We start from the raw sequence: 24039 nt of genomic DNA, 5'->3' as shown, positions 1-24039 counted from the left end.
AGAAATGAGGCAAATTTAATTTTAATACTAAATTTGTACATCAACATGTACTTGACCGGTGTAAATAAATGTTTTTCTGCATGAAGACCATTTGTTTATTTTGCCTTATTGTACTCTTCAGAGTCTTCCAGATTGCTTAATTTATGTTAAAATCAAAAACATTCTCTGTGGGAGCCCAGGGGAACCCCCCAGACCCCCCCGGCAATGTTATTTTTTTGGTCACCTTTTTCATGCCTTTGGTGTTTGCATGTCTGTTTGCTGGATGAATGAATACAACTTCCTACAGTCAGAACAACAAGAGTGAACGCTGCCATAGCTGTAAAGGGTGGACCAATTCTATATTTTCAGTTCCAGCTTCTTCAGCCATGTAAATGCTTTTCACCCTATACATTTGTGCAGCTATGCATCCAGTGAACACATTATGACAGCTCAACCATTGATCTTTAAGCATGGGGCTTTTATACTTGTACAATATGCTTTAAATAAGAAGAATGGGCACTTGAGTGGTGCTGTGCAGGGACTTTATCAAATAGGAGCATACACAAATGAAACCTAGTGAGAAATCCCCTGTTGATGGGCCATATATAATAAAATATTGAATTTAAATGGGAAGCTACCATAATGTCACAGACTGCATTAATATTCTCCTGCCGTTTGGCTCTCTGGTCTTGGGGAATTATTAGGGTGATGGAGGACAAGGCGATGACACAAGAAAACAACAATCCCCCCCCCCCTCTGCATCACCTCCCCGCCTTCTTTTCATTGCCTCCCCTCAACCCTTCAACAGGACTGCCACAAATTACCCACTTCGCCTGCAATATTATCAGGGCTTATTGCTGGCCTCCATAATTAGAGTCTTAGTGTCGTTAGCCCCCATTAGGCTAACAATAGATCCTTGGAGCAAGGACACTTTAGGAAATATGTCTGAGAACACTTGACTTTTGTGAAGAGATAGTGGTGGGGGGGAACCCAAAAAAACATATGAGGCCATTACTGATCCAAACAGCCAGAATGGTTTCATGGTACGCTGACTCGATGAAAGGCGTGCCATATCCATGGCAGAAAAAAAGACATATTTGGGCAAATATGCACTGGATAAAATGGCAAACAGAGACACAGTCACGCTCATCTTTCTTCCCAAATGGTGACAGTGTTTTCCCTCTCTGCACTCATTTCCCTTTGACAGAGACACAAATAAAATATCATCTCACCCAGCGCTGCAGCGTAGTCGAGCATGTGTTTCAATAACACGGAGTTAGATGCAATAGCGAGCTGCTGAGATCCTTCTCGGGCTCCACAGAGCAAGTGAATGGAGAATTCCGTGCCCAAGCTCCCTTTGATCTCCATCATCGTCCCTCTAAGACATTATTGTGTAACACTGTACAAGCAGATGGCTTCATGGTGCGAAGGAAATATCAAGGAAGTTATTCATAAATATTAGATTAGATCAAAACAGCCCGTTGCTCTCAGACTTTGAGCTCCTGGGTCACTCCTTCCACATCTCTTTGAGTTTATATTGCGACTCAGACAGAGCGGGGAGCATAGGGTACACATTGAAATTGAAGCCAGGAGCTTCATTTTAAAAAAAGTCGAAAAACATGCACAGTCCCATTTCGTCATTTTTAAGTTAAGATAGCGCACATGTAGTGATTTGTTTAACTTCTTATCAACACGTTCATTTAGTAATTGTCGTGTTTTGATTAGCTTCCCTAACACAAAGTACACAAAACCTGCAGAGATTAATAGGAAGCTTTCCTCCAAACTCATCCTCTTCGCCAGAACTGACACAAATTGGTGAAATATCACTTTGATCATGGCTCCTGAACAACAAACAAAACACAAACCTAATTAGCCTAATTCAAAATCGTTCCAAATGCCTGTTTGTTATGAAAGCCTTCATTTTCTCTGCCTTTGTTAAAAATAAAACTTGGTTGGACTGAGATTGGCGGCATGGTGACCGACTGGTTAGAGCGTCTGCCTCACAGCTCTGAGGACCGGGGTTCAATCCCCGGCCCCGCCTGTGTGGAGTTTGCATGTTCTCCCCGTGCCTGCGTGGGTTTTCTCCGGGGCACTCCGGTTTCCTCCCACATCCCAAAAACATGCATGAATTGGAGACTCTAAATTGCCCGTAGGTGTGAATGTGAGTGCGAATGGCTGTTTGTTTATATGTGCCCTGTGATTGGCTGGCAACCAGTTCAGGGTGTACCCCGCCTCCTGCCCAATGATCGCTGGGATAGGCTCCAGCACGCCCGTGACCCTAGTGAGGGTAAGCGGTACAGAAAATGGATGGATGGATGGAAGTTCCCAAATGTGTCATTTATCTTTGACCTTGCAATTTGTGGAGCACGAGAGGGGCGAGACCAAGCAAAACTTCTTGAACGATAGAATGCTACATATAAGTATTAGGACACCGGGTCATTTTACCTACAGCAGTAGAAAATATGGACATACTGTGGATAGCAAAAGTCTACACACCCCTATTCACATGCCTGATATTAGTGATATAAAATTTTAAGGCCACAATAAATTATTTCAAAACATTTTCCACTATTAATATGACCTAAAACCTGTACAACTCAATTTAAAAGAAATTAGAGGGGAAGTAAGAAAAACAAAACAAGTGGGATAATGTGGTTGCACAATTGTGCACACCCTCATCAATCAGGCTGTGGCTGTTTCCAATAACATTCATAATCATAAATTGGAGTCAGCAAACACCTCTCACCATTTAAGTGCCTCTGATGAACTCCAATTAATGTTCAACTTCATTTTTTGTATACAAATCTTCCATCACAAGCCATGAGCTTCAACAGCATCAGAGGGATCTCATTCTTCGAAGGTATCAGTAAGCAGAAGGGTGAAATGAATTTCCAAAGCATGAAATATACCATGGAACACCATAAAACATCATGTGTAGAAAAGATGGTACAACGGTGACATTGTCAACAAGTGGAAGTCCCTCCAAAATTGATGACAAACGAGAAGAAAAGTGTTTAGGGAGGCTGCCAACAGGCCGACAGCAACACTGAAGGAGCTGCAGAGATTTCAGCCAAGTACTGGCTGTTTGGTACTTGTGATGACAATCTGCCATCTGATTCATATGTCTGCACTGTTGGGTAGTGTGGCCAGAAGGAAGCCTTATCCAGTGTTGGGAAAGTTCAATTTCTACACGGAACTCGTGCAAAGTTCAGTTCGCCATTCCAAAAATGTTCATTTCATAGTTCATATATATATCGTGTGTTCAGACGAATTTTTCCTGGAATTGCATGACAAAACCTGCCACTCTTGAATGAAAACGAACTTTCGTTTATAATAAGCGCAATCTCTATTACGTTTATCAGGCAGAAATTAACTAAGTTCTGTTCAAGTTTGCACAAAAAATTAACTACTTCATGACCTTTCTTTCATTGAACTCATTCAGGTGCAACAGTCTTATCTTACAAAGAAAAACATCCAAGCCCGGCTACAAAATCAATGTTAAAATCTCCAAATAGCATGTGGGGAAATGTTTTATGGTCATTGTGGTAATTGTGTTTAATGGGCTTGAGGCTTAAAATTTTGTGGGCACAAAATGCTTTATTATGTAAAATATAGTAGTATTAGTGTTAGTAGTGTCTTAACGATAAATGTTAATGATGCACCAGTTTATTTTTTTTAATTTATGAACATATTCTTTTTTTTTTTTATGATTTACACATTTTGTAGTATTGAACTCTAGCCAATCACATCAGAAGTCCTCTCGATACATCAAGGCATCGCCTGCTGCCAGAGCCTCTGATTTGCTGGAAAAGATGACACGCCTTTTCAGTGCCTTCATAACAGCGGTACAGTATATACAGTATATATTTTTCTATGGGCAGCATGGCTCTGAAGCCATACAGCTTGTGAAGATTTCACTTACCACAAGCAGCGTGAAGCCTACCTTGCAATGCTAGTGGATTAGCTCTCATCAGCGCGCTAACTTATGCAATGACTGCCGGCGCGCTCTTCCCCATTAGGTTGGCACATCAAAGACGCTGGAAGAAGTTCTTCACAGGCAGTTAAAAGTGGGCTCAGTGTGGAGCTTGTAAATACCATCTTTTGAGGAGGAGCCTCTTGGGGGACACTTCACACACTCCTCCAGTCAGGAGAAAGGAGGGATGGAAAAGGAGCAGTGACAGGCATCAGGAGCGGTTGAGAGAGAGAGAGAGAGAGAGAGAGAGAGAGGGAGAGAGGGAGGGAGGGAGGGAGGGGGTTCTGAGAGCCCAGTCCCCTGCCACCATCAGGATGGGATCTGTGGATGAAGAAGCTCACTCTCCTCTACTTTCCTCTCCATCTCTATCTTCCGCTCATCCTCTTCCTCCTCTTCACACTTCACATGATAGCTGACAGTGAAAGTAGAGCATCACTGCTTGCTGTTTCTTTTGAGTCATGTTTTTCATAAGGCATAAATAGAGCATGCCGCAACTTGGGAATTCTGTGATTCTGTGTTTTTAGTATACAAGAAGGCACAATAGCATTCACTCTTCTCTAGTGTTTTTATTTTCAACATTTTATCCATCACAGCTGTTTTTAGGGCTCTAGTGAGGCCCTCAACTTTGCAAGGAAACAAAAGGAACGAGAGATGTTTTGTTTCTCATACTACGTTCACTCCCAGGCCTCTTGTAGCTGGGTTTTTGCAGACTGATCAATGCAAATGTTATTTACCCAAGCCTGAAATGAAAAGACTTTGGATCGGTTTGATGCAGATGTTGTACTCACGGTGTCTGGCTTGGATTTTTGCCCTCCCCAGCCAGTCAACTGGTTTCCTAAACAACAACATCTCCAACATCACTAATGCAAATGAGGCTACCAGACACTCCCTCACGATCGCAACCCACAACCGTGTGTGCATTCTCTCTGTCTTTCTCTTCTCTGCAAACGTACTCACAGTGCAACACCAGGGCTGTAGCAATCTGAACTGTGTATGGGTGCTGGGCTGACCCACTTTTTTTGCTTGGCCAGGCTTCTGCTGTTGTCTGCTGTGCTGTTCAGTGCTCTGCTGCTAGGGGGAGATCCCTGCAGACTCCCTCCAGCACAGACTCCAGCCCTCCTCCTGACAGACACTCACCCTGGCATGTTATCCCCCGTGGATTGCAGATCTCTGCCTCTCTGCCAGTATGTTTCACATGTACGCAGATGCAGATGCACAAATGCATAAGGCCTAACAGCATCCTTCCCAATGAGAACACACCCACTCATACACATATTCACAGCACATCCCATTCTGTGCATTTCCAGCGTCCTCCTTTTTTCCGTGTTTGTCTGGGGTTATTGTTTCAATCTTGCTGCATCAGGGGGCCCCTGAAGGTTATAAATTAAACATAAATGCAAATGCGCTGAGCCATCGCCGCCCTACACCTCCCTCTTCTTGCACATACACACTCGCCATTCAAACAGATCAGTGTGTCTGCGAATTAATGGGAGAACAGTGGGCTTTTTTTAATGAGCGGGTTAGGGAAATTAGAGTTGCAAAGCCACAGCACGGCACACCCCAAACTGCAGCCGAGGCAACGGCTTGAAAAGCCGTCATAGAATATGCTAATGCCCCCAGTCCTCTCACTGTCAGCCTCATAGTGTTGCTCTAGATGAGATCAGAGCAGAGGCTTTGATCTCCAACTCTGACGGGAGCCAGAATCGGCATGTGTACAAAGCACACAGAGCAGGAAGTGTGTGTGTGTGTGTGTGTGTGTGTGTGTGTGTGTGTGTGTGTGTAGGAGGCCTGTTCTAATCACAAAAGGTGCACACAACCGGCCACGATTTTGACACCTTACATGTAGCATCTCCACTGTTAAAAGTTGCCTGTTGTCTCTCTCACTCCCACACACACGCACGTGCACACACAGAATACAAAGAGAATATATGTACATCTTTAGCGGGTGTTCTATCGATAAATAGCCATCTGGTCCTGTTGATGCTATTATACACTAAACATAGGCATGGTGAGCACCACTGAGACCTTGTTGTTGGACCATAACCATGTTATGGCTTTTATTTTCTGCCATATGGACACATAAAGGCGAGTGGCTGGGACATGTTTCCAAGGATGCCACTTGCTTTTATTTGACTCCAGTGACTGAGCTTCCATTTGGAGAAATGGGACCAAGCATCCGCGTGTCAGTGGTCATTGTCATGAAAATGTGTTTTTCTTGCTACTTTATGTTAAAATACAACAACGAAATGTGCAGTAGTTAGAGAACGCTCACCATAGCTCAGCTCAGTGAGCATCCACGATTAGCTCCACAAGTGGCTTTTTGTATATATATATATTTTTTGTAAAGCCATCATACAAGCGTAGAAGTGAAGACAATGTGATGATGACGACCATAGAACTGGAAATGGAAGTTATCATGACGTAGTGGTGGAACATGAGTCTGTCCTTGCTGATCAGTGGATGAGGGCTCAGCGTTAACAAGTTGACATTAACATAATGTACACTGCAAAGTTTGCTGTATCTTGTATTAATGTATTAAAGAGACCTCCCAGGCACACACAGCAATCCTCCCTTTTCCACATCTTTCATGTGCAATCGGGAGGACACAATTTCTTTCTTTTTTTTCAAGTTACAGGGGTTCACTGTTTATTTGCACTTGTAGTGCAACTCAAAGTTGATATATTCAATATTATAATTTGAAACGGGCAGCAGTGAGTAGTTGTTAGCTCGTCTGGCTGACTGTCACGAGGTTTGAATCTTGGCCTTGAAGTCCTATGTTGAGTTTGCATGTCCCCCCCCCCATGCTGGTGTGGACTTTCCCTGGGTCCTCCAGCTTTTTCCAAGGTTCCAAAAACAAGCACGAGATCCATCAATTCAATGACCTTTACTAGCCGAGACCGCTCCACTTCCTTAAATGTGTCGTCGCACATAGTTTTACAGATGTTAACTTCTATTCATGTTTGTATCAAAGTCAAGAATGTTCCAACTCACAGACAGTTCACAAAGGTTTTATTGTGGCAATAACTTGACTGTGGGAAAAAAGAAGCGCTTGTAAGTATGGACAAATCAGACGTTGACCAGTAGCGCAAACTGATTTTCACTTTATAATGAAGCTCTGATTTGTACTGACAACATATCTCCAGCAGGGGTCTTCCCTTTGTCATGGACATACAATAGCTTCACACTGCACAACATACAGTCCATTACATTGTTTTGTGACCTAAATCAACAAGTGGCTAAAATATCATCCTCACCATCACTATAAGCAGCAAAACTTTCACCACTGGTATCATCATCATTATCATGATGCTTATCATCATCATATTTGTCCTTAGCACCACGAGCAGCAGCAGGAGCAGTTATCATCATTACCATGCCCATCTTCAGCACCACTCATCCCCAAATCCTACCCCCCCCCCCCTTCCTCCGCCCCTCTTTTATCCACAGCTCCCTCTGTTGATCAAATGCATCTGATCTCATCAAAGCAGAGCCTCTGCGTATTCAAATCCCAGCAGACACACATCGTCTTTGCTAAGCACTATTTTACATTCATGTTTGAATGCCACTGATGGGTTAGCGCGTATCTTGTAGACTTTGGTTTTTGTGTGGCCCTAGCCTGCAGCCTGGGGTTGATTCTATTTTATTTCATGCTCACATCTCTCTCTTTTATTTTATTTTTTAAGTCATCATCAGTTCACACAAGTTCCTCTTGCAGACAAATTAATTGAACTGAGGGGAAAATAATAAAAAAAAGTCATTATTCAAACTAAACTTGCTTTAATAGTCTACTTTTTTACAATGGATTTCTATATCTGCCTCTAGTGCTAGTTTTTACACACGTCTATGATTGCACTACTGTTACAAGGTGCCTTTGGTTGTTTGAAAGAGGACTATTGCAACATAGTGTTGCATCTGCCATAAACTGTCACGTTGTTATTCCGAAGGCAACACTGAATAACACACTTTGAGTTTGCGTGTCCGACTCCTGTCAGCGCTGCAGAGAACTGGTTTGAGTCAAGGGGACATAGACGGCGGGTGGAGGGAAAATCAGAGCTGGAAACCTCCCGATAACTCTCATCGGCTAGTAGGTAGTGTGTGAGGCAGTTCTTAGTGCAGTTATGAAATTAGTTGTGGTGATAAGTAGGGGTGCTCTGAGGTGGGATGTGGGGAAGGTCCAGTCTCAGGCCCCCAGAAAAAATATATATTTTTTACAAGTGGCATTGATGTGGAGGTGATCCAAAGTGAGTTTTTTGGTTTTGTTTGTTTGTTTTCTGCAGGGCCACAAAACCTTGGCAGAACACTCAGTTGTGGGACTAAAATTGCTTCCTTTGAACATGATTTGGTCGTATTATAACTGAATGCACCTACAGATTCAGATCAACTTGCTGAATAAATGTTTTGATGGTGAAAGTGTGCAATTGTACATGCATCTCACCTCTGCTCATATGCCGGTTTCTCGTTCAGCCCATGCAAAATGAACATATCAAGAACGCATAGATACGCGCAACAGTAGCGTGGATCTGGACTCCACTCCGGATTTTCCATGTGCGTCGGCGCTGGAACCCTGGAGGAGGATAAACTGGTCGAGCCCGTTCTCTCGCTCTCTCTCTCTCTCTCATCCTCCCCATGCAGGGCCACAAGGGCTCCGAGAAACGCGGCTACATATCACCAAGACCCGGGATGGAGGAGACAAGCGCGGAGGGGGGAAGAAAAAGTTCAGACCTGGCAAGACCAAGTCTCAACATGACGCTTCACTGACGCGCAGTTTTTACCACCACCACGACGACTAGAGCACCGGTGCTAGATTCAAGTTTGTGCAAATATCTTTGACCTCGTTGCGTGTTTTTATTTTTTATTTTTTGTTTATTTTTTTTATTTGCGGTGTGCGCGCGCAAGGCTGGCCGAGGGTCGCGGTCGCCGCGCGCTGAGATGTTGGAGTGAGTGAGCGAGCGAGCATGGCTGCGCAAGTGGCATCGGCTCCCTCCAGAAATAACAACAAAAACAAGAAATTATCCAGCGCCTTGGGCGCGGAGCTCAATTCGGGGAAATCCGGCGGAGGAGGAGGAAGTGTACAGCAGATGCTGGGCGCCGGAGATGGGACTCTGAATAATCATCACCGCCGAACGGAGCCCGGCATGGTGCGTTCAACTTCCGCGGGTCACGGCAAGGATGGGAATAACCTCACATCGTCTAATTCCAACACTTCCTCAATGGAAACGGGACAGATCGCCAACCATAAGCTGAAATGTGTCGGGAGCGGAGACCCCCCGCAGTCCCAGACACCGCAGCCGCAATTCGGCCAGTTTGCGCCACATCCGCAGCGTCAGATGCACAGCCACAACAACGGACAGGGACCCCGAGGGGCTGTGGACCACCACGGCGGTAAAGAGAACCTTCTGGGGGGTCAAGTGGAGTCGCAACAGCAGGTGCAGGGTAAAGGTGAGGGACATCTTACATCCACAGAGGGGATGATGTCTTCAAGGTACGATCACGCCAACTTGGGGCCAACCAGCAACAACTCAGAGTTCAACAACAACTATTACTCAACAAGGTCTTTTGAGCCACATGGACACGGACAGCAGCAGCAGCAGCAGCAGCAAGGGATGGCGATATCATCTGCACATAACAGCATGGACAACTCCCACGAAGCAGGCTACCAGAACAGCCAGTACAACCAGTACCCTCCCTATAATCGGGCACGGTACGGCGCTGGGACCTACGGCATGATGGGCCCCTCTGGGTGCAGGCAACCTGAAAACATGATCATGAGCAGCAACTCCTCGGCAAGCCACAGCAAGTCCACTTTGGGAGCCTCTTCCAGTGGCTTCCAAAGGTTCCCGGGACCAACTCAGCAGCAGCATCCCTCAGGGGCCACCCCGACCCTCAACCAGCTGCTCACGTCACCGAGCCCCATGATGCGGGGCTACGGTGGGGCCTACCAAGACTACAGTGCGTCGTCGGCGCAGCAGGGTCTGCATGGGAAAGATGCGGGCCCTCAGTATGGAGCCACCACGGCCCACGGCTGGGGAGGGCAGCCCAGGAACCATCCGCATTCAATTAGTCCAGGCAATGGAGGACAAGGCCTTGGGAGAAGTCAGGTAAGGTCCTCACTTCACGCGTGCACTTACATGTGTTTGGTGGGAATTTAGGCATAGTTCAGATGGGTGCTTTTGCATGTCTTCCTATTTGTGCAAATGTATTAATCATTAGCTTGCCAAAGAAAGCAGCGACAATTTTAAATGCACTAAATCCAAATCTGTTGGTGTTTATGTGATATGTATGTGTGTAACCAAACCTTATTACAATGGTGAGACACACTGTACTTGGAGATGCAGTTCAGTACTGTGTCTGCTATAATAACCCCATGTACAGTAATTATTTTCCCATGTCTTAAGGATACAATCAGAAAACATAGAAGACAAGAAAATGAAAACAGGCTTAAGTAGACATTTAGTATGAGCCCCCTTTACGCCACATGTACTTAGCATGCAGTGAAATACACCATAACTATCCCTAATTCTACACGAGTATTTGACAAAATACAGACAATACAATCCCAAATTGTACAACCAAGTTAAGGTGCCTCCGAAATGGAACACTATTAAATTACCAATGCTGAACTCTTTACTCTTATAGACAATGTAAAAATGACTGAAAAAGAAAAAGGTAAACAACAACCAAGTGCTGTGCATGGCCTTTTGTACAGTGCTGTATCATACTGTATATGTATTTTTAAATGTAAAAATAATGCAGAAGTCATCTCAAACACATGGCCAGAGAGAATATTGTGTTTGAACCACTCATCAAGCTAAGTAAAACACCACTGTAAAATATTAATTAATTCACATAATAACGTTCCTGATTAAATGCTCGAGTCGGTGTTACTCTCCTCTTGTGCAGCTGAGCTGAAAATTCAAACAGACGACCCAGCGCCTGTGCCTTGAATGCTCGTTGATCATGATCGCTCATGCTAAGCTCTGTCCAAATTCTGCATCTTGGAGGCCTGAAAGATTTGTCTCGCACTTGTCGCCTAGTTGGTCATCAGGGCAAACAGCACGTAGAAAAAAGGGCAAGGATGCTGTGCCTTCTGGAGCTTTGGTTGTGCTGCATTCAATACAGCAGAAATACGGCCCAAGTCAATATGAGCATCTATCTGTTGTGTTTTTAATTTAATATGCATGTCAAATTTCTTGTAAAATTGTGAGAACTGTATCAAAACACATTGTTTTAGTGTGTTCTTCTTCACCATCTGACTAATGTTATGTTCCATAAACAATGTTATTCACGTCGCTGCAAGCTAACATCTATTCTTGGCTACAGCTGGCTGTTGACTGCCTTGCTTTAGGGCACATCAGCGCTAACAGAAGTGGGAGGTGACCAAGTGTTTCTAAACGAGTATTCCCCCTTCCCCCTTTTCCTGGCCATAGCTGTCAACATAGCCAACATAGGCTGCTCTCATCCATGAAAGCCTCACTCTTCTGGGAGCATTGTGCTGAAACACTGCTTGTGCAAGGATTGTGGAGACATATATGCACAACCAGGGAAAGTAGGAACTGCACTGCAAAACATTTTTGTTCCCGTGAGATGTTTTTTTCCCCTCTGCAATTGTTTTAGATGTGCTAAATTATGCGCACTACTTGATGGAACATCTGGACAACTGGAGGGCAAGGGGGTTAAATGCAGCGTCAATTAGGGGGCGGGGGGGAAATCATGCAGTTTTAATAGAAGACCATTTGTGCTGGATGTTGATGACAAATCATTTGTTCGAGAGAGTTTGCAGTGACACTGATTAAACTGTGACAAGAAATGGTCTCACACAAACACACACTCACACACACACACACACATATATATATATATATATATATATATATATATATATAATCTGTCTGGACAACATTTGAGCAGCATATTTATGCCACAAAAGCTGTATGTTTAATTCATATTTGGAGCGGCAACACTGTTCTACTGTGCTCTGCCAGGCAGTGTGAGAACAGCGAGCGGCGTTGTGCATAATAGCGCATCCAAATTGGCCCAGTGATTCGACTGTGCTTCACTTCAGAGTGGGTTTGGTTGGAGTACGCCTCTGTCACCTGTTGGCACATTTTCCCCACTTTCAAATTTAATTTCCCTCCTCACTGCCTCACTTCAGGAGGGAGCAGTGAGCGAATCCACTGCACCTCATTTACACTTCCTCTCACCTCAATACACAGACACACATTTTTCTCACTTGTCTGGACAATCACAGAAATGAAGACAGGCTTTGGCTTTAACACTGTGTGTGCTGTGTGTGTATGTATGTAGTCGTAGTAGATCCATCTTCAATTTGAAGACAATTTTACTATCATTAAGTTACAATCGGTTCACTGATGGTGGAGTAGTTGTTCTCAAACTTTCTACATCAAGTACCACAGCAAAAAAATACTTGGCTTGCCACGTACCAACGTGACCAACATTTAATACAGTAGCGTAGTAAGCCAGTGTTCATCAAAAACTAGGCACGTTTTATTCTTAAAAAGTATATTTCATATTATTGCATTGCATTATTTCAGCAAAAGAAATGTACTTTATGATTCAACAACAACAAGAAAAAAAATCATTTTCAGTGCACTAAATTGAAGCTGTACCTTTTCTGATCATTTTCCTCCTTGTCATTAACTAATTTGCTTTTAGCTATTATGCTACTTTGTTAATATTGTGTATTCTGCTACAGCTTGCAGCCATGATGGATATGATATGTTTCCAATAACTTCGCTCTGATTCAGTGATCATATTTTTTTAAATCAAATTTCATTTCTCCTTGACATAACTAGTAATAAAAAATCCAATTTAAATATCGATGCTCACTGAGCTGAAGTTGCGCAACATTTGCTGAAGTCTGTCTGAAGACAGTGGACAGTTTAACTTGTGCCATGTTGTGAGACTGAAGTATATTTAAAAAAAAAAAAATTGTTTATTTTTAAAATATTTTATATCCCCCAAATTACAATATAATCAGTTAAATTCCAAATTAGGTGACCTCAGGGGTGTTCGAGAGTTTCTGCTGTATCATGTTTTTTTTCCTCCTCAAGTCATACTCTGTGTTGCCTGATTAACAAATCCAGGCGTTTTCTTTATGCCATATGTACCTTTGGTAGCAGTCCAACAGCAGCTGTGCAATCCTAATGACTTATTCAAGTTTAAGTCATAAATGACATAGTGTTTTCTGTGTCATCCTACATGTGTAACATGGATGTGTCTGTTATCCACTCACCTGAACAGACACACAACACACACAGCACAATAACAGTAATTAGTGGATAATAATGAGTACATTGGAAACAGTGGTGTTGCTCAGATCATTATAGCAGCAACTCATTTAAAATGTGACCTGGTAAAATAAAAATGAAAGCACATTTACTGTTTCCACTAATTTCCATTGTTGTGCTCAATGTTTGCCTTTGTTATTTTGTTATTCTCAGTGCATATCAAAGGCGAACACGTTCACATCCTCGGTCGTACAGCACTTACCTTGAAATGATCCTTACTTGCGTTCCTTTCCACCGCATACTGTTTACATTTCTCACTTATGAATTATTAGTGTGATATGAACAAAGACTTTATAATGGGAGCAATGCATCAATGTCACATTGTATTATGTGCCTATCGCAGGGAGCCTTGTGCATAGTGATGGGCCTAACCGTGGCTGCTGCAAATGAATTCTTACAGCATTTCACAGGACCTCATGTGTTTGTTTGTGTTCTGGTTTTTCTTCTCTATCCTGAGAACTGATGCACCTTTGTCAGCACTAAGCAGTCCGACCTGAATCCCGCCCCTTTCTCCTCATCCCTTTCCCCATCCATCCTGCCTTGCCCCGCTCCTGTCAATCATTTGTTTATGTTGTTTTGTGTCTTGGCTAGCAAGCACAGCACTGATTAGCAACACCAGAGTGAATTTTTAATTTGCTCTGTTCCGTCCGATAAGGGCCCTGCTCAGCGGTTTTCATCCTCCTCAGATGAAACACACAGCCTGCTTAGGTAATTGGCAAGCTGGGGTTAGTCCTTGGCTGCATACTCTCGCCACTGAATACCAATTAATCTTTTCGCTAAATACTAGGAGGTAAAAATAGGGTAGAGTAACACAGTTGCATCAACTGTACATTCATGTGTATATTATTAGGTGGCTAATTAAATAATGTTTTTGTTTTTTTTAATAGCTTGCTCAAGTCTTGTACAGTGATGTAATGTTATTTCGCACAAATCACACAAGTCTCATCAGAATGGAACACAGCCATAAAAACCAAATTTGATTTGGAAAATAACATTAGATTTGGGTACATGTAAGCTCTCCGGTGACTTGAGTGTGTCTTGATTACGTCAAATTTATTTTTTCACAGAGTGAGATTTGTGCAGAAATAGGCTTAATACCACCAGACAACCTAGCATCCATCAAAGCAGCACAACTTTTGAAATGCCATTTTGATTTCCGAAATATTGAAGTCCCTACGATATTTGCTTTGTAATTTTGTACCACATTTTACCAAATGTTTGTTTTCCTGTTTTGCACAGTCACATACACCCCCCCCCCCCCCCCCCCCACACACACACACAAAGACACGAATAGTTTTCTTCTCCCTAGAATGAGATGTTTTAAATACCTCCACACTTTACAATTTGCACACCAAGACTCGGAGGAAGGCGCAGCTGCTGTAGAGGAAGGCTGAAGCAAGGCCACAGATGTAAGAATGTAGGCGATATTTTGAAGTGAGTCACACGGAAGGCTGCTGACTTCTGAGAAATGTTCCGGGCTCAGTTTAGACCGAGAGAGGCAATCAGTAACAGAACTCTGGCAAATGTCAACTTAGTTAAAATCTTCTCTCCCACTGAGGCTCACTGGGCTTCAGCCTGTGAAGTGTTTCTCTCCTTCACACAACAGTAATTTAAATGGCTTATATCCATTTAGTAGCGTGCAGGGTGCACGTGTGTCTGAGCTATAGTGGCGCCCCCAATACCCTCCCACCCTGCCGTAGCGACCACCCTGACCTTCACATATGCTAATTAGCCATGCGGACTGGGCTGAAGGAAAGGACCCTCCTTTCCCCCTCCATTGCTGAGGACGAGTGATATTTCTTTCTTTCTTGTCCTCCAGCGTGGGCTTATTTGTGTATTTGCAAAAGAAGGCTTTTAGAAACAGATGGTCCTCTTTACGGATAGCTTTCAATTGTGCAGACATCTTTTTTCACACCCCTTTCTGTTCTGTCAGTGTTTCCCGTTTCTTTTCATGTGTCCCGGGCTCTCAGTTGCAAGCTCGTTCTCCCAAGGGACCCGCAGTCAGTTCAGAGGTATTTAGACAGCCTGCATCTCCCACTGAATATTTATGCACCTTACTCAACACATCTGTGGACTATTGTGCTGCCACCTCTGCTTTAACAGCACCTCCCTTTACATCCTCTTTAACCACCAATGATGATATAAGAACCTTTCTTGGAATTGCACGAATTCATCACATTCATCATTTTCAGTTTTATGATTCAGTGATGAATTATTACTGGAGATGGTTTTACGCACACACACACACACACACACACACACACACACATATATATATATATATATACATAGCCTATTGCATAATCTGGTCACATTAGTCATTGCCTTTTTAATGCACTGTCCCAGAAAAACCTGTTTGTATACCCTTCAAAATTCAGTATGTGTATGGGAAACAGTGGCTTCCATGTGCAAAGGGGCATATGATGGTTTTTCTCACAGCCTCTTCAAAGAAGGCGAAACACTACACAGGGCACTGTAGACACACGTACTGCTGTTTGGTTGGAGGTGATACTAATCAGTGCTGGATTGATGGAATTACATGCTCAATAAAGAGAAGACGAGAAAAAAATATAGTCACAAACTGTAATAACAAATACTTTCTGTTATGTGTAAGGCACAGCGAGACAAACAGAAAAAAAAGGATGGGACTGATGATAAACTGTGTTTCTTTTAATGAGTTTTGTCTCCTTCTTTGGGTTGTTTCTCTTCCTCCAAGTCTCACTTTTTTTTATTTGTTTCTGTCACTGTTTGTTTTCTTTGAAGTAAATATAGAGTCAAATATACTCAGCACTTCTGCAGTGACTGGTTCAATGCCAGTTTTCGGAAGATTACTTTGGAAATGTAGGTGGTTACAATTAAAATTTACCCTGTTGAAAATGTAATAGTGTAAGTATTTCAATTACTTTATAAGAGTAAAATAACTAATTAAATACAAAAATATTTTGATTACCTTTCTTAATTTTGAATCAACGCGTCAACAGGATGCTTGTACAACCCCAATTCCAATGAAGTTGGGACGTTGTGTTAATCATAAATAAAAACAGAATACAATGATTTGCAAATCATGTTCAACCTATATTTCATTGAATTCACTACAAAGACAAGATATTTAATGTTCAAACTGTTCAACTTTATTGTTTTTAGCAAATAATCATTAACTTGGAATTTTATAGCTGCAACACATTCCAAAAAAGCTGGGACAGGGTCATGTTTACCACTGTGTTACATCACCTTTTCTTTTAACAACATTCAATAAACGTTTGGGAACTGAGGACACTAATTGTTGAAGCTTTGTAGGTGGAATTCTTTCCCATTCTTGCTTGATGTGCAGCTTCAGCTGTTCAACAGTCTGGGGTCTCCGTTGTCGTATTTTACGCATCATAATGCGCCACACATTTTCAATGGGAGACCGGTCTGGACTGCAGGCAGGCCAGTCTAGTACCCGCACTCTTTTACTAATTGTTGTAACACAGAATGTGGTTTGGCATTGTCTTGCTGAAATAAGCAGGGGCGTCCATGAAATAGATGTTGCTTGGATTGCAGCACATGTTTCTCCAAAACCTGTATGTACCTTTTGGCATTAATGGTGCCTTCACAGATGTGTATGTTACCCATGCCATTGGAACTAACACAGCCCCTTTTGGCTTTTGAAGTTTGCATCCATAAGAGTCCGGTAGTAGTGGTGGTTCTTTTCCTCTTTGGCCCGGAGGACACGATGTCCACAATTTCCAAAAACAATTTGAAATGTGGACTCGTCGGACCAAAGAACACTTTTCCACTTTGCATCAGTCCATCTTAGATGGGCCCAGAGAAGCCGGCGGCGTTTCTGGATGTTGTTGATAAATGGCTTTTGCTTTGCATAGTAGAGTTTCAAGTTGCACTTATGGATGTAGCGCCGAACTGTATTTACTGACATTGGTTTTCTGAATTGTTGATGTTGGTTTTTGATGCAGTGCCGCCTGAGGGATCGAAGGTCATTCAATGTTGGTGTTCAGCCATGCCGCTTACATGCAGTGTTTTCTCCAGATTCTCGGAAGCTTTTGATGATATTATGGACCGTAGATGATGAAATCCCTAAATTCCTTGCAATTGTACGTTGAGGAACATTGTCCTTAAACTGTTCGACTTTTTTCTCAGGCACTTGTTCAGAAAGAGGTGAACCTCGCCCCATCTTTGCTTGTGAATGACTGAGCAATTCAGGGAAGCTCCTTTTATACCCAATCATGGCACCCACCTGTTCCCAATTAGCCTGTTCACCTGTGGAATGTTCCAAACAGGTGTTTGATGAGCATTCCTCAACTTTCTCTGTCTTTCTTGCTACCTGTGCCAGCTTTTTTGGAACGTGTTGCAGCCATAAAATTCTAAGTTAATGATTATTTGCTAAAAAAAAATCAAGTTTATCAGTTTGAACATTAAATATCTTGTCTTTGTAGTGTATTCAATTAAATATAGGTTGACCATGATTTGCAAATCATTGTATTCTGTTTTTATTTAACACAATGTCCCAACTTCATTGGAATTGGGGTTGTATGTTTCCTCTTAAAAAGTGGATTAAGCAGTACAACGGGACATTTTGGGGAAGCCACAATTTATTTTAGTGGGGCTGAATATCGTTTTTTGGGGGGGGGCTAATAAAGTAAAACATCGCCATAAACACATACTACCATATCATTTTTTGAGGGGCTTGAAATGTTTATAGAGGGGCTTCAGCCTCCGTAAAAAAAGGCATAGTACGCCACTGTGATGATCTAATGACCAATGTGCATCATTTAGACAATATCTCTTCATATGATGAGTTTGTCTGCTTTCGTTGCTTTTATTTTGTGTACATTTTAACATATGAAAGTCTTATATAAATAGTCTGATTGCTTGATTGATGATAAACCTGATAAGTGAATTTTCCATTAAAAGAAGTGCAAAATTATAAAGATGAAAGAAAATATTAAAAGGTCGATGTTCTTATATCTCTATATCTTAGTTAAATATAACTTGAAGAAATGTCACCACAAGGTGGCGATAGAGATCATATTTGGAAAAATATGTCATGTTTGAGAGTATGACAAAATGGCACATGACGAGAGTAAGCCAATTACAAGCGTCGCCTTTAGAAGAAGGAAGTGATATGAAATAAAGTCTGAGCTTTTGTGGCTACTTTTCAAATGTAACTGAAATTCTAATCACGGAAATTTCCAAAAGCAACTGTAATTTGATGACATAGTAATGTAAAGGATGACAATTATATACATTACATTTTGTAATCAAGCTATGTGATCTGGTTACATGTGATGATTTACTCCCCAACAATGCATCGTCCTGTTCACTTCTACACTTGAGTGTATGTGTTTGTAAGAGAACGATGCTTGCGCATGGTCATACTACACACAGGTTGCGACAGGTTGCTAGTGCTTAATTTTAGGAGGGATCGATGCCTCTCTCTATACACATGCACACAGTCAACATAAATCATTGTAAATTTGATAGCAGTTGCTGGACACTGCAGATGGGAGGACAAGGTTATTTTGCTGATCATGTTTTGGGAGTGATGTAAAAAAATGGCAGCTACCCTTGCATTAGGCAGCGCCACGATATGGCCAGACTTGTGTTCTACATTCCAGACACTCCTTGAACTGAAACCGGAAGAACTGGCTTTGATATCGACAACCCAACTGAACTTTATTCTGAAGTGTAAATGTCTTATTACTCCATGATGTTAATTCATCTGAAGAATGTCGATGCTGTTTTGGATGAGCATATGCCGTACACACTCCACTGTGCATCTCTTTGTGTAACAGTGCTAGCGTGAGTCTCTTAGTGCACGTGTGTGTGTGTGTGTGTGTGTGTGTGGGTGTCTTCTCAATGAACATCCATGGTTCATGTTGGCTAAACATGCAAAGGTTACTGTAATGTCAGACTCATGCCAGAGGGAAGGAAGTGTGGAATACCACATTACCATAATCCATAGACAACTGTCCCATTTACAAAGCCTGCTGTGCAGTGCTGACCAGTACTGCACTGCAGGAGAACATTGTTTGTGTTTGCTCTCTGCATGAGACTGCAGTGAGGAACTTCATATTTCACTTGAATGTATTTTTACTTTAGAGATACCTTGACTTAGGGAGGATTTATGTTGCTTTTGTGTTGAATTTGTGTTTTTGATGGCCATGGCTATATATTATTGCATATTTGTACAGGTATTTTATTGTACCATCAGTTCCTTGTGTGCACATGCATAATCTTGGCGACAAACCAGATTGTGATCCCCATTTGATGATTACTTTAATAACTTAAAAGAAAAGCCATTGTCGTCACATTTATGATATTGATATACCATTATAATGGATTTTTCTTTCATTATATTTAATTATCACTTTATTTATGTAAGGCTATTATCCTTACCTTTTTGTTTGATGGTTGACTGCATTAATATTCATACATTCACTGAGAGGGAAATTATTGCAATGTTAACAGAAGTGGAAACAAAACCTGGATCTGTACAAAAATGTAATAAGATCTTCATTGGTCCATGCCTAACCCACTGTAAAGTTTAGTGTAGCACAATGCTGCAAACTAACAGAGAAATGGTAATGAAAGCCTATCATTTATTGTGTTGTGAAAAACAGACATTTCTTAGTATAATTTGCCTTTCGGGAATTCTTAGCTGACTGACTTTAATGGTCTAGTATATCCAGCATTTAGTGTTAATTACAGTATGTGTTTTATGATACTTGAGGTGGACAATGCTGATGTTGCTTTCTTATCCGCTCTGCAGAAATGGTTCTTGCTAGGAGTATTTATTTTTTAAACAGTGGCATGCAAGAGCTGCAAAAGAAGAATCGATTTTACAGGAGCAGCTTTGTTCCCCTTTGTGAAACTGTCTTGTTTTAAGGGAATGACAGTTTGTACTTGCCTAACATGTTTTGTAATTAAGCTTCCCTGGAAATTCCCCCTGCGTGTGGTGGTTTCCATTGGACATTGCAGACTGCTGCAGTTCCTAGTCATTGCTCATCTTCTCATTCTCTGGGTTTATTCGAAAAAGCGGAGTAATGCGGAGACTACTGGATATTCCCTTTTTCTACCGTTCCGTTCTTTGTGTTGTTTCTAAGTCGCTGTGTTTTTTTGTCTTTTCTGTGCTAGTTGCAGTTGACCTTGGACGGTGACTGCAGTGTCTACTCATTAAGTAGTAAAGATGAATGATTCTATTATGGCAGGAGGGGGGGAAAGAGAGGAGATGATTAGTGGTAATTAAGAGTGGAGAGGGTGAGGCGCACTGGAGGGCACCCTGACCCCAACTCTGGAGCGGGCAGAGGGTAGCACAGGGCGTGTGTGCAGAAACGTATTGCGTTTGTAATGATTTCGGGAGAACTGTTTTTATAATGCTAGTTTTATAATCAAGTATAGATATAGTTTTGTTGCTACAAAACGTATGATATATTTATCGAGGTGTATTTAAATGTTGAAACATACTGAAATTGCCAAAATTCACTTTGTTCTGCATACATAAGTCTGACTTAACTAATTTAGCCTCACTGTGTAATTGTATCCTCAACTCAAACCATTCTGACCATTATCTACGTTGCTGGCAACTAGTGTACTCGAACAGTAAGGGTAGTTGTTTCCTTTTTGACGTTTTAGTCTGTCTTTATGGTTTGAAAGACACTAAGATTTTGTCACATTTTGACACTGTGTAAAAAAAAAAAAAAAAAAAAAGTAGAAAAACACATCAAAACAACTGTTGTAAGCACCCAAAATAATATACATGTATCGTTTAACAGCTATGATTGTATGTTATAAATTTGTATGTTCAAATGTTGCTGATGCTGACTTACACAAATGTCTGTGTCTGAATCAAGACTTCCTGTGACAAACGAATACTTAGGTGCCACAAATACCTTGTTTGGTTGCAATCATGGGTAGCAAGGTGACAAAACCGGTTTACGCAATGTTTTCATTGAAATAAGCACAAGTCATGGTTTAATGCCTATTTCAGCCACATGATTTTGACCTGCTTGCATCACTCAGGCTGTTCATTAAACATATCAACATCAACAACACTTGAATCTTAAATTAATATAAATATATTATCATATAAATAATACTTAAATCCCACATTTGTGGCATTTGCCATTATTCAAACAAATTACAGGTGTTTGACTTGTTTTGACTGGCTTTGCTTATCATCAAGACAGTTCAGGTAGGGAATGGTTATTCAGTACTCGTTAAAAACATGGTATTATAAAACATACAGAATCATCATGAAGTGGATTGAAGAGATTGTCATTTGACAGAAACATGTATTTCATGGGCTCAATATTCTTAGTCTGCTAACGTGCGCATCTTGATATTCGTGCTAGCGCAAGGCTCGCTGCGTGTTTGCTTTTTGGCAGACCGGTCTGTGCTAAGCTGGACGGTGTCAGCGCAGCGAGGGTGTGCCCTCGGAGAAGCGCGTGGCGGCGTGAGATCTTGATGCACAGAAAGTCTCTCTAAACTTCGGCCTGCTCATAACACATCTAAGTTGTGGCGATTTTGGCGAATCTGATCGGTGTACATGCAGGCAGACAGACACGCAAGGTCCTCGGACGGGTGTAGTGGATGACATATTTATTTCAACAATGGGCATCCAGACCTCTTGATAATTATACAAATAAATTCATTGAGAGCATTATTATTATTATTATCATCATTATTATATATTTTTTAAATCCACATACTGTCTGACACACCGCTATGTAGGTCCCATGTCGGCGTACTTTAATAGGTCGGTTCGATGTGCAGATGTGCAGTGTCAATATTTTAATTGAACTTAAGACATAAAAGAATAAAAATAAAAACATGCAAAAGTGTAAATACGTGCTATTACCGGAGAGATTTTCCACTGGAAAAGTATTTTTGTATGACTAGTTGTCTGCTGCATGCACCACATGCATGGATGATAAAACTAAATGACAAGTGTAACTCAGTAACTCTTGATGAAGAGCAGCGTCCATGAGTGAAAATGCATTGCAATTCTTTGACTGTCTTTTTGGGGACTTGTCATTATTTTTCAGACTCATGACTTCCTCGAGTAACTAATAGCAACCCCCTAGCTACCTGGTCGTCATGGTAACAAAAAGCCACATTTATGGATAGGGCGGCAGGTCGAGCAGTGTCTCATTTGCATTTGACAGCACTGCAACAAATAGGTCAGTTTTCCCCTAATTATGGTACACTACTGTTTGCCACACCATGATAAATACTTTTGAGGAAAGGCTCAAATTTAACGAGTGTTTAACGAGTCTATCTTTACATGCATGTTGCTAGACAAACCCTGAGAAATTCCTCTGTGCTGACAAATCATGAGGGCATCCAGTTTGAGTGCGTAGAGGTGAAATGTCAACAGCCAGCAACATCTCTCTTTGACTCTTGACCCTCAATGTGATGTCACTCCCTCTTCTGGAGCTCTCTGACGTGGCTGGGTAGCTTTTAAGGCCAAGGTCTGGGAATAGAATAACCTCAAATGCCAAGTCAATACAACATCAACTCTGATGAAAATATTGTGATTGTATTTGTTCTTAATTGGGGATTTTCTTTTTGCTGATTTGCGCTATTTTAGCATCTAAGCATCAAGCAGAAATTCAAGGTTATTCACAGTGAAACTCTTTGCTCCTGGTGCTTGTCCTTCTTTTTCTCAGGAGTCGAGTTTGATTCGTTCACTCTGCCTACCTCGCTCTTTTTTCTTCTTCTCTCCATCAGATCTTGAGTTAAATTGTCAGCCATGTGATCCTTCGGGTACCACTAGCGGGGATCCCTTACACGTGAGCCACATATTCTTAGAGAAGAGTGTGTGTGCGCGTGTGTGTGTTTGTGTGTGTGTGTGTGTGTGTGTGTGTAATGGCGATGTCAGCAACACTAGGCATCACCTGGTCTTGTGGCCAACATTTAAATCCATTAAAAAAAAAATAAAAAATAAAATAAAATAAAAAAAAATAAAAATAAAAAAAAGAATCAATAAAATCAGGTTCAATAGACTAAGCGATAAGACTTTCTTGTCACTTTCAGAACTGGCAGTTCACGAGTGAGGGCACTCGTGAAAGCTGAAGATGTTTTTAAGATATTTTGCAAAGTGCCATGCAGGGGAAATAGGTGGTTTGAGGAATATGCAATGTAGAAAAGTCGTTTGTGCGTGCTAGGGCCTCTTCTCCATCTCTCTCTCATTTCCATCTCTCTCTCACTCACACGCAAACGCACATGCATTTACAGTGACGGCGCTCGGTGTATTCACCTGTTCATTCTGTTTATTACTTCCTAAGCATCCCACAACTCGTGTACAGGATTGTCTTTATGGTAGTTGTGGTAATGTTGGCGGTAAAAGAGGGGTGGGTGTGTCAGGTTTGAGGGGGGTTCCACCGCAGGGGCCGGAGCATACATCAAAGACTATTACCCATAATGACCTCTTATTCCACACCGCACTTATCCATTTCCTTTTCCTCTTCTGACATTTATTTTATGACTGCTTACATATCAAATATTTAAATAAACAGAATCTGGTGCCCAAGGGTGATGGGGGGAGAGTGAGGGAGGAAGGGGATGGATGATGACATTCATTTCCGAAATGAGCAAAGAAATAAAAAAGAAGCAGGGTTGAGGCGGCGGCGAGAAGGGAGGATAAAAAAAATGCTTCGCTCGGCTCCAATCAAAGCTGGCGGAGGAGGGCAACATGTTTTTTCGCTTACGCCTGGCAGCGGCGGTGACAGACGGTTGTGTATGCACATTTGTGCATGATTGCGAGTGTTGATGCGTGTT

The 24039-nt window shown here is 41.9% G+C and overlaps 1 protein-coding gene across 6 annotated transcripts in view; it reads left to right on the top strand.

Moving 5' to 3' along the window:
- Nucleotides 1–24039, top strand: part of arid1b (AT-rich interactive domain 1B) — a 249881-nt gene that overhangs the window by 34123 nt on the left and 191719 nt on the right. For 5 of the 6 annotated variants that reach the window (XM_061794174.1, XM_061794173.1, XM_061794171.1 and 2 more), the window contains exon 3: nt 8585–10050. The exons of the other annotated variant lie outside the window; for it this stretch is intronic. In XM_061794174.1, the coding sequence (XP_061650158.1) occupies nt 8908–10050 (1143 nt within the window). In that variant the 5' untranslated portion in view covers nt 8585–8907. The remainder of the gene's footprint in view (nt 1–8584; nt 10051–24039) is intronic. 6 annotated transcript variants of the gene reach the window in all.

This window comes from Phyllopteryx taeniolatus, chromosome 13 (assembly GCF_024500385.1).
Source record: "Phyllopteryx taeniolatus isolate TA_2022b chromosome 13, UOR_Ptae_1.2, whole genome shotgun sequence".
NCBI lineage: Eukaryota > Metazoa > Chordata > Actinopteri > Syngnathiformes > Syngnathidae > Phyllopteryx > Phyllopteryx taeniolatus.
The sequence above is the reverse complement of the archived record's forward strand: the minus strand, read 5'-3'. Positions and strand labels throughout refer to the sequence as shown.